General features: G+C 42.7%; 1 protein-coding gene across 1 annotated transcript in view; it reads right to left on the bottom strand.

Moving 5' to 3' along the window:
- Nucleotides 1–12,109, bottom strand: part of PTPRG (protein tyrosine phosphatase receptor type G) — a 415,153-nt gene that overhangs the window by 69,005 nt on the left and 334,039 nt on the right. Inside the window, exons 12-13 of the mRNA XM_069865996.1 lie at nucleotides 10,135–10,930; nucleotides 1,999–2,131 (exon numbers count right to left, since the gene is read on the bottom strand). Of these exons, the coding sequence (XP_069722097.1) occupies nucleotides 1,999–2,131; nucleotides 10,135–10,930 (929 nt within the window). The remainder of the gene's footprint in view (nucleotides 1–1,998; nucleotides 2,132–10,134; nucleotides 10,931–12,109) is intronic.

Below are 12,109 nucleotides of genomic sequence, written 5' to 3'. Positions count from 1 at the left end.
GACAACTTTATATACCCTGGGTATCTGTTAAAAACCCCTAAGAATGAGGAAGGCAGACACAGGTGACTGTTTTGAAGCGAGCATCCTTGTGCTCTCGTTTGTTTATTGTTCCTCTATTTGTTGCTTTGTATTTTTTAAAATCTTCTGACTGCTGGGTGACACACTTTCTGTGTCTGTATTAATTTTTAATCTCCACCTTTCTTTTTTTTAGTATCAGTTATACAGAAAAAAATTGGTCTGCTGCTGTCAAAGGTATTAATGACAATGCTCATATTACCAAAGCCACTGGTGAACGTTAACTACTCATGCATATTACAGAGAGCAGATAAGAAACAATTGCTGTTCCTATACAAAATAATAAACATTACTGGAAAAGTAATTCAGTTTCAGTAGTTTCAGTTAAAGTCTTTGTTCATATATCTTCCTTGATTTTTGTGCATGTTTGCTGTTACGAAGCAAATAAAAATTTTATGAGGTGGCCAGTTCGGAATTTTAAGAGAAAAAGTATTTAAATTGAATTAACATACCTTAATTTTAGACTCGAGTATTATTATGATCTATAAGCCAGAATTTATTCAAAAATTAGTCTCTATTGGTCACTAAGCCAGTACTTATCAATTTTAATATGTTCTCAGGGACGGTACTGTTACTCTTTGAGCAAATTAAATACCAATTTTGCAATTATTTCTTGTGATCCTTCAGTGAAATAGCAGGAAATGGAAATGTTTTCCAAACAATGAGAGGTATCAACATTCTTCTTGATAATATCTGCTATAATTTTATTTCAAAACCATCCCTCCTTAGAAGAGTGTTTTGTATCAACGTAAGATAAATATTATTAACCCCTCACTACAGTGCTTCAGGATATACCATTCCCTGCAAGGGCTTGCCTCATGTAAATATGACCAAGTTTAGTCCCCGAAATGAAGAAAATACATATTGAAGGACAGGAAATTACAATGGGTTCTTCAGAACCTTTCCAATTTCAGCTTCTGTGCACATATCACTGCAATTTTATTCACTGTCTTACTGCAACAATGTTAATTACTTGCATATGTTAATAGAAATCATTTTCACAAGTCTATTGTCAGCTGTTTATTTGCATTCAAATGTTCCCAGCCTCAACAATTTGGCCAATTAACTGTCAGTGAAGTGGGTGTACCAACATGGTAGTTTTCCAATTATATATTCCAAATATAACAATCAATGGACTGCTGTTTCTCACCAAAGCTACTTTTTTATGTCCCATCTAATTAGATTTTGAAATAGTTCCTAAATACCTTCTCTGAAGCTAATCCCTGGTTAACTTTCACTACCAGACAAATGAGGTGTCTTCAGGTTCTGGTTCCAGCACAAGGTACTGCACATTTTAACTCACTCTAAATCAAATGGAGGTGGAACTGTTGATGCTAATCCTAGTCACCACTGACCCAATACCCATTGGTGCAAAGGACAGTATCTCTTTGCAAAAAGCAATCTTTACTTTCAAGACCTTGTGGGTTGCACTTCTGAACACTCTGGCAATGCTAAAGAACTACTCAGAACACTGCTATGTAGGGAGAAACAGGCTTATTCCCTTTTCTTGAAGTACAGTCAAAGGAAGAAAAGAACTGCTTAAGATCACACAGGAGCTCTGTGGCAAAGCCGCACATAGAACCAAGTCCGGTCTCATTGGGCTCTTCTCCCACAAGCAACTTTCCTGAAGGCCAAGATAAAGATACCTTTTTATAGCTAAATTAGAGGGACTAATAGTGAAAAAAATAATTGGCATTAGAACTGGCTCTACCAAGCTCATTTTCACAACACAAAAATCAATATTTAGGACAGCTGAATAGTTAACCAAGAGAGCTGTTCTAGCACTCAAACAGCGGGTGCATCTCACGCATCTGTCACTATAACATTTAATACAAATAAAACCCACAGGACCACATTAAAAAATACCACCTGAAATATGTTTCAAATCATAGTCGGTTACCAATCAAAAGGGAACAGGCTCACCTCCAGTAGACAAGCACAGCAATGAGAAGAATGAGGCACACGAAGGTCAGTGCTGAGACCACAATAAGTGGGATGATCCATTCCATTTTACCAGGAGAAGGTCTCGTGGCCATGCTGGAGCTGTTCTTGTCAGCTGTTTGTTAAACACACAACAAAAACAATCACTAAATGGAAAGAGAATTACTGTATGGAAAAATATGTAAGCAAAACAAATAACTTGTCTGTTTTACATGGTATGAGTAAATACAGCAAAGATCTCACTGCAGGGCGGGACTCCATTTGTCTTCAGTCTGAGACACAAGAGCACAAAAGTATGGTGTTTATTGCCACATATGGCTTGGATTTTACTACTGCCTGTCATTAGAGTCTCATAGACAATTTTAGGACTCTTTCGTGCAAGCACCTGTTATCAGTTGTGGAGTACCCCACTGAGTCATTTCGGCACGATAACAAAGGAAACGCTTTGCTCGGTCACCAGCATTTGCAGACCAACACACTCTTGTTTTTCAACACTACGGGACAGCCCTGTTTGCAAAACTCAGCGTAATACTTTGCTTCAGAAATAAATTTCTTGGTAACCATCTTAAAATAAAAAATCCTCAACATGTTGGGTGTCATGTCACATCATTTGCGGAATTGTCACAATCTGGTGAGTTACTGCATACGAAAGCATTTTTTAGCATATGGATTGTCAAGATGGATGGATGAATGAATGGAGAGGATGTGTGGTAAGTGACAGAAGAAATCATTATGCCACAGCTTTTGAACAAAATTAAAGTTGGTCAATATCCCGAGATCTGGCCGAGTAACTCCCTTTCACTTTTTGCATGACATCTCGTTAAAATTACTGTATCATATACAAGATGAATGTCTAGAGGTTCCGCAAGTACTGGAGCCAATGAGCACAGACACTGTATCAAGGTATTTCAAAAGACATCTAATTTGTGCAAATTCATGTAGACTTGACAAATAAATTGTTTTAGACGGTATGATAAAAGAAAAATACAAAAGTAGATTCCACATCTGATTCATGTTTCCCAACAAACAGGCGGTAGTTGATCAATACCTGTCAGCAGTATGTAATGGGAAAGGATTAGTCTAACAGCTTCAGATTTGAACAAGGATTGAAACGTATGCACTTGACTTCTACTTTTTAGCCCACGTGAGTCTTTCCTTACCCTTGTTCAGTACTGTATTATCATATCTTCTGAAACTGCTGCAAATCCTCCAGAAGAACGTAATTGCCTTTTCACCGTAGGCAGGCAAAACACAGATAATTGGAAGTCGCCAGATGTCACATAATATGAAGTCATACTCTATTTTAATAGCATTTAGATTATGCTCCTCCATAGGCAGGAGTAAAATTCAACTAACATGGAAGTAAAGGTTAATTGTAAATGCTTTTGCCTGACTGCTGAAAACAGAGCAAGGCTGCAGGCTGCTGCAAGCCCAGCAAGAAATCTTTCTAGTTTTAAGAACTAGGCTGATGGAGGTAATGCCCTTTAGCAGCAGCCTAAATGAGGTGCTAATCAGAGGGATGTTTGGGTGAAGTGAACGTGCACGAGTACAGCACCGATCAGAAGAGAGATGAGTAGCCAGTTGCCTCCAACTTCAGCAAGAAAGGCTACCGAGGTTACCAACAGAGGCACTTTGCAGAAAAGGCACACGATTCTGTACCTCGAGCACGCGTTGAGCTTTCATCTTCACAGCACGCTAATAATATACAATGCAACGTTTTTAAGACAAGTCTTTGATTTCCTTGACTAGCACAGAATAAGGAAAAGAACAACCCCAAAACTAGAGCAAAGGCTTACTCTCTGTATTTGTCAAACTTGCAAAAATCATAAGCCCTGAGGCATCGGTTTTTATCAGTGCATTCCAAATCATTTAACAGCATGAAAAAATTATGCCTGTGAGGTAAGTGTTACTAATCAGAATGGTAAAAGGGACAAAGCAAAACCCATGCAATGTAATAAAGCTTTGTAGGAGAGACAAACAGTCCCACCACCTTATACCCATTAGGGTGTTGCTTCATTTCTCTCCAAGGACAGTATTCTGTTTAGTTTCACCTCCACATATTTCAACACAAACCCATATGTTTCTGTTTGCACGGGAAGAAAATTAAATTCCATTGTAAGCGCAGCATGGGCCAGAGTCCCAGTGCACACTATTAAATTCTGCAGTGCTCACGATGCTCCTCTTACTCTGTCTACTGTGGAGAACACACTTATCTGACCCTGCCAACTCCCTGTACCACAGATGTGAGGATTAGAAAGTGTTCAGTTTGCTCATTGCCAGAGTAGCAAATGCCATTCCCACATGCTGATGCCTGGCCCTGAAATTCCAGTTGGGAATGTCGAAGCAGTGATGTGCTTCAGAAAAAAAAGAGACTGTTCCTATGCTGGCTTCAAAGAAAAAGTCTTAGGTGTTTTCCACTGCTTAAATAAAGTGTTGAGAGAGCTTAAACAAACCAATGCCAATAAAAATTGTACTAGAATGCGGACAGGGGCCAGCAGTCCAGCAGTCCAGTTGGAGTGCTGGTGCCTGTCTCTTGAATTCACGGCAGCAAAGCCTACAAAAAGGTGGCACACTGGGTAATGTGGAAAAAGAGTTGAAGAAAATACACCACCCCACCCCCCAAATCTGGGCCCCTATAGCTTCCTGTTCTCCTGCATAACAAAATATTATAAAAAACAGTCAGCATTTCACTCATTTCCAAGAATGTTGAGCCTTGCTAGTGTCAATAGCATATCCTTGTAACAGTGCCTACCATACGCTGTACATTTAGGGAGGAGAGAAGAGAGCTTAAAAAATGGACCGGGAAACTCCATTTTTGCTAAGAAATGTAAACAGTTTCCAGTGGCATATGCCTGGTTGAATTAATTCAGTTTGCCTTTTACTGGCTTGGAATTCATCCCAGTAGGAAGGAATAAAAATTATTACAGCATATCTGTTTCAGGAGGTCCCACGTGACACAAGTCCCAGCACTGCTAAATCCACTCCAGTGTCTGGAAAAATCCGTAACTCCTGTGAACAACCCATTCAGCAGCTCCATCCAGACCCTGCACGGATGAGGCCCTGGCAGAGAATTAGAGGGCAAGTGAGGGTGGCTTTGGCAGGGCAACTCCTGCACAAAGGTCAAAGCACAGAAGAGGTGTGCTAAAATTTGTGAAATATACTGTTTTTTATGTGTATTCCTGGTAATCGGTTCCTGAGAATAGAAACATGTTCATTTTCCTTAAGTAACACTGCTTGCTGTAATAAGCAACTATAATAGTTGTAATACCTGTCCACCTTTATTATCCACTGCACAAACTGCCAGGACAAAGCTCTATTTGTTGTATAGAATCACAGAATCATTAAGGTTGGAAAATACCTCTAAGATTATCAAGTCCAATTATCATGTGAGCTGGAGGTGGCCGTGAGCTCAACCCCCTGGACAGCTGAGTCTGCTGAGAGGCAAAGCCCCAGTGGAATTGTTGAGCCTCACTTGCCAATGATTCAAATACTGGTACAGATACCGTTAACTATGACAATACCCACGTTCGGCAAGCCAAAAGAAAACCTCTGCTACTAAACTGCCTCAGACCATCATGCCTCTCAAGACAAAGTCACCTGCTCATCTCTCCCTCAAATAAATGAAACAACTTATTCAAAGGTATCACTTATTTCTGGAAAATAGTATTGGCTGTATCATTCAACGATGAAAAGGCAAATCCCGTATGTTTTTAAAGACAGTATGACCTTTGATACAAGCTGATGTTCTTGTACAGCTATTTTCTCCCTGTTTCTTTAAAAGCATTCTTGCAGTAGTTGTACTCATAGGCAGTGCACAACTAAGCATGGCTTTTCAGTGTTTTGTAAACAGATGCCAATCCTGTTTAATCCTGATGTCAGATATCTGAAGTTCATGCTGTTCGCAAACATCAAATAACTCAGTCCTTTTATTTTAAAGCCATTCTGCTGTTTGCTCCTGTGAGCTGCCATGCAAAATAGCTCAGGAGCCACACGAAAATACAGCTTAATAATCCTTGCCACGTATGGAGAAAGAAAGAATTACACAGATGTTTAATTATCTTAATGAGGTTATCCCCAAAAGGCTTTTGTAACCTCAGACCTGGCAAAGACTGCTCTAAAAACCAAAACCCAGTCTCTGCTAAAAGCACACACCAGACCTGAAATTCAGCCCTGCATATCAGGATGTCTCTTCAAAGCCCTCTTGTGGGTGAGCACTGAGGGGTGGGAGGACCAAGCTGAAGTCTGGATCAAGGGCCAAACCCACCTCTCTGTTCTCAGTCCCAGCTCAGGCAAAAGCCCCAGTCCTACATCTATTACTTTGCTCCCAACAGCCCATTTGTTATCTCCTGTCAAATGCAAAGGATCTGTTTAACTTCTGGCACAACAAACCACTATTCTGTGGGATAAGATCTGCTCTAACCTAAATAAACTGAATTAAGTGGGTTTCCATTATTCGCCCCCTCCCCCCCCCTTTTTTTTAGAGCATAATTCTAATTGCTGTTTTTCTAATTTTCAGGTTTCAGAGTCATGGACAATGCTGAGCAGCTGTGTGTGTAACAGTTGCAGATCAAAGGTACAATTAGTCTAATATGGGCACCAAAACAGAGAAAAGGATGATCAGGAAAATGAAAGAGGAGAATGCAAGCAAGTGCTCAGTGACAGAAGAAAATCATTAGTGTTGGCCGATATCACCAGACAAGAAGAGGCTAGTGCCATTTGGAAAATAATGACATGGCCTCAGGAGAGGTGTGTGTGTATGTGCGCGTGAAATAAGCACTAAAAGAAAATGAGCCTTGCTGTACTAATTGGTCTTGCACTTTCCCTGTAATTTCTCATGTGTTCCCTGTTCTCCTCTAATCATCCACACTCATGAGTACTTTCCCATTCAGTTATCTCCTTACAACTGCTAATTTGATGCTATATAATTAATTTTACAAGTGCATATTGTTATGAAACAATTTTCTACTCTTTAAAATGAGTAAACTTTCTACTCTCAAAAACATTTCTGAAACCTTGACAGCTTTTTAAAAACTGCTTTTCTGAGGAAAAAATGCATCCAAAAAAGTTTCTGCACTCTGGAGAACACAGTAAAGGTTCTATCTGCTCACTCTGGAAGTGGCCTTGCTTTCTTTTAACCGCCCTGATGCTCAGGAACACTTTCAGACACTTCTGGCAATGTCCTCTTGGCTTCACTGGTCCTTGCCAATGAAGGTAAATGAACGATTTCAGGTTTACCTTGTTATGCAAAACCTTTAAGGTCCTTTCGCATGGCAAGAGGTCTTGCTAATGTCTGGAGTTCAACTGAACTCAGCTCCTTGTGTGAGCTAGGACAGGTCTCTCTGTATGAACTGAAAATTTCCATATTACTGTGGAAAACAAGCTGAAGCAAGCAGGCTTAGGCTTTGTGCTGGTGTTTCACTGACAGGCCAGTTCACCAGCTGTGGGCTTTGCCGGTATGTATCTCTGGTAACCTTGATCCAGCCTGGAGGAAAGCTCCTAATTCTGCATTCCCAGGAGACTTCTCACTGGGGGTAACCTCCCAACAGGCCAGCCACGCCTTATCCAGTAAGTAAAATATTAGTAAAGTATCTGGACAAATTCCAGGTTAGGCAGACCTCAGCTATCTGCTACAGGACCCTGAGGACAAAAGATGCAAAGAAAAGAAGGAGCTGCCTGAAAAGACTGAAGGACTAGGTCCTCACACCAGGTACAGAGAGAGATGGACTGAAAGCCTCTGTCTCAAAGGCAAGAAGGAACATCTGAAAATATTCTCAGAGGTGAAAAATACCCTTCCTAATGACTGGACAGGGAGTCACCAGGTTTGTGAATAGCCTAACTTCTTCCACTGATGGGGGTCAAGGACACAGAAGGAACCTCTGCCCCAAGGAAAATGACACAGATGAGCCCTTCTTCATCTCTGAACTAACATTCCTAGCCCCTGTGCTGCTGAGTGCCTTCTTCAGATGTCCTTTCCTACACACGGACAGCACTTCTGTAAGACACAGCGATCTTAGAAAGTTGCCTTCCCCCTGTATATAAGCATGGAAAACCTAATATGCGGAGTCCTTTCAGGTCTTCGTGTGCAGTTTTCACACAAGGGTCACTTCAGGCCTCCAAGCCTGCAAGTGCAGAGCTCTTCGAAGAGGCTTTTAGTAGGAGGCAAAGCTGTACAGAACCACTTTCTGTGATAGTTCTCTGCATGCTAATCCAGACTTGAGAGATACAATTCGCAATAACCAGTAAGTACTGCCTAGCAATATTAACAATATTTCCCCACCTCATTGATTTTCATCCTTTTCATCTTAATTTCACCACAGAATAACAAACAATCTAATAACAATCCCTTTGTCATGAGCTAAGAAACAAGACCAGTTCCACATCTTTCCTCCAATTTATTAGGCTGAGAATAAGCCACAAGGTCCTTTCTAGGTCTTGCAGAAGGGATGTTGTACTTAGGCCATCCAAGAAACTGGCATGAGAACAGGAAAGCAGAAGGCAGGAAGAACTGAAGACAGCTATTCCAGAGGCAGGTTTACTCAGGCAGTTCAGATTGTTTGTGTCTGAACCTAAATGGTGCTGAATGCTTACTCAAAACATTGCAAAGCAAGGCTAAGGACAAGTCTCCTCCTTCTTGAACAAAAAGGTGATCAGGGCAAGCGGGATGCTGAAAGCTGCCTGACAGGCATCTCAGACCATTTTCAGTGTGAGCACTCGAATTTGAAGAAGATTTCCAGTTGAGGAGAAAGAAAAACAGCAGTGTGTTTTAAAAAAAATCAGCACAACCTGATGCAGGTTTCTTGGTTTTTGCACTGTTAATCTGTTCTCCTAGAGAACAGGTATGACTCACAGTGTTAGAGTCAGGTCAGCATTTCTGTAACAAATGTTATTAAAGATTGGATTTAGCTTTGTTTTTTAAATTGGTTCTGAGCTATAACTGAGTGCACCACGTTTGCATTTTGTGTTTATAAATGTAGGGAAAAATAAATATGTAAGGTTTTTTTTTCACAGTACTCTAACTCCAGAGCATCTTTGACTGAAAAACAAAATTACAAAACAGTCTATAAATTAGCAAAATAAACAATGACAGTAAAAAAAAAAACCAACCCAAAACCAAGCAAAAAAAATGCACACAATCTTATAAATGCCATGGTAATACACATAATCACTCAGATAAACTCGTCGTGGTATCTAAATCTCAGTCCTTACTCTGCAAATAAATCAATATGAATGCACTCCATTTGCTCCTTGCAGTTTTAAGAGCTATTTTCCTCACCAGTGCCTGGGGCTCCCCAAGAAGAAACATGTGGATATGCACGGACTTTCTGCACAGTGAGCTGGGAGCACCACGAGATCCCTGCTTGCACAGGTCCACGCAGCAGATCCTGGCCACACAGGCTTTGACGTATGTGCAGATGGTCCAGGCATGCTTCAAAAAGGTCGTATCTGCTGTGCACGTACTGTGTGGTTGGTACATACCTCCAGAACTCCTGAGTATAGGAGCATTGGTAATTCTTACTGGGAGAAACACAGAGAATACCCAAACTCTGCCTGGATAAGAAGAAAAACAAGGCAACCCTAGTGCAAAAGGTGCCTTACCTTGGAAGATCAGAACATGTAGGTTTTGTGGTGAGAACTAAACCAGCAATGATCCAATATTTGGGAGAATACCTCAAAGCCCAGCCAGGGAGATCTGGGAGAATTCCGTCTATAAACTAAATTAGCTTACAGCATATACAGCAACTTTCACATGAAACACCAGCTCAGCACAGCAACCACTCTTCCAAAATAATTTCACAGCTATAGTTCACTGCATTCTCCTCTTCCTTAAAAAAACAAAATTCTTAATGCAGCATGCTGGGTGTTCACATTTTTCCAAACTTTCTCTTCTACTAAGCAGTACAAAGAGTATGATCTGTCCCAGTAAAATAAACGGATGATCCTTCGCCTTGTCCTCCCCTGAATAACAACTTGTGGGTTGGGTCCTGTGATGACCTGCCCATTGGATGAAGCCAGGCACCACACTAGTGTTGTCTGCTGGAAATCAGTAAGGAATTTGGATTGGTGTATTTTTCCAGCAGTCTAATGCTGGTAAAAATAGCCTCCCCGGAGGTCACTCACCTGGGTTAATGGTGATGAATTTATTATCTGAGGGGTATTCTTCTGGAAACCTGTCCTCCTTTGGAGGAGGTTTTCGTGTTGTCTCTGGTTGTCTTGGGATCTTTCCCAGGTAAAGTTCGTCGGTGAACGCTGGCGGCACTTGGGTGGAAGGGAGCGGCTGGGGCTGAGCGTCTGCTTTGGCAAAGCTCTCCTCCTCAGAACCTCCAGCCGTGGGGGCAACGTTTTGGTTTGGCTCTTCACCTGATATAGTTTTATTTCTTTCCTCCTCAGCAGTCCTGTTGGGGGAAGCTGTAGTCACGCTGGGCTCCGTGCTATTGTGTGACTCCGCAGCTGCTGTCGCCCTGTTTTTCTCCTTCTTCTCAGCATCCTTTTCTTCTTCTTCCTCGTGCTCCCGCTCCCCATCCTCACTTTCACTCTTTTCATCCTTCTCCCCCTCCTCAGCTCCCTCGCTGTCCTTCGTCAGTGCCGAGTCTCTCTCTGGCCCTGGGGAGGTGGTGGCAGCTTCAGTGACTGCCACCACCGGCCGTCCCGCCTGCTTGCTGGGAGCGGCCGCCGCAGGGAGCCGTGTTGGCCACACGCTGCTGGGGAAGGAAGAGATGCCGCTGCTGCTGAAGCCCAGCCCTGCCAATAAGGTGCTGGTCACCACCGAGGCCATGGTGGCCTGGCTGCCGCTGGAGGACGGCCCCATCCCCGTGGCCATGGACACGAAGGAGAAGGGGAGCCCTGAGGAGGTCCAGGTGGAGGAGCCAGAGCTGATGGGAGCCATGTCGGCGGAGGAGGCAGGAGAGGCTGTGGGCTTGAGGAGGTCACCGGCAGCAGAGGGGAAGAAAACACAGCAGAGAGCATCAGCAGGGGCCCTGACGTGACACCTGGGGTCATTTTGCTTTTCCCTCCCTTTCCATGCACATGCCACTCTGGTTGCTGTCCTTTTAAAATGAGACTTATAACAGCTGGATGCACGGTCAAGCCAGGAATGGGGCATGGCCCAGCTACACAGCAAACCACAAAGGGAGGAAACCTTCCCGTGATTGCTGCTTCCAATCAATCATTATCATCAAAAATCTCTTTATCCTCATCTCTATTTTACAGTGGGACCTTCTCCACTCACGTCACTGGTGACTTGTGAGTAACGTTTCCTCTCAGGAGTGAGGAGGATGTAAATGAGTTTAATGAGTTTAGCTGCATTACTCACAGCACTTTAATCCTCAGAATACAGAAGTTTAAAAATACAACATTACATAAGGGCTGTCCTAAAATAAGGGCTGTGCTGCCAACGTGAGCATTGTGGCTGGTGGGTCTCCTCTGACAGGGAACTGGCTCTTCCCACACACATTGTGAGGTCCTCCAACGGTACTATTTGTATTTCCTTAATTTATCCATGAGCATTATTCTCCTGAGGGCTGGTGCTGCAGTGAGGCATCACTCTCATTAGAAAAGACCTGCAGCACATCCAGCTGGGCACTCATGAGGGACCTAGAGGGCATCAGGAGCCCTTTGGCAAGTCACCACAACCTATACCAGGACCATTGAGCTGCAGCACTCATGCAGAAACTCAGCTTTCCCTGTACAAATCCCCAGCCACTGCCAGCAACCCAGAGCCACTTCTCTCAGGGAGCTGAGCGGAAGCAGGGACTGAATCATGGTTCACAACTTTGCAGTCTATGCTACCTGCCAGTGTTATTCTAATAGGGTCAGCTCGGTGCAAGCGCGCTCACTCTGGGTCTCTGTGCACACATGCACATGCTCTATTGGAAAGAAAAATCCTTGCTATGTATACTTAAAGAACTAGACAAATAATTCACCTTTCTAAATTACATGTGGAAAAAGATGCTGGAGTTAAGTGAGCTGGCTAAGGACTAGGAGTAATTTGGTGGAAAAGCCAGGAACAATCCGACCACGCTCTCTCTCTGACTTCATAGAACCACTGGATGGTTTGGATTGGAAGGGACCATGAAGGTCATCCAGTCCAACCCCC

This window comes from Phaenicophaeus curvirostris, chromosome 11 (assembly GCF_032191515.1).
Source record: "Phaenicophaeus curvirostris isolate KB17595 chromosome 11, BPBGC_Pcur_1.0, whole genome shotgun sequence".
Lineage (NCBI taxonomy): Eukaryota > Metazoa > Chordata > Aves > Cuculiformes > Cuculidae > Phaenicophaeus > Phaenicophaeus curvirostris.
This window is presented reverse-complemented; position numbering and strand designations above follow the sequence as displayed.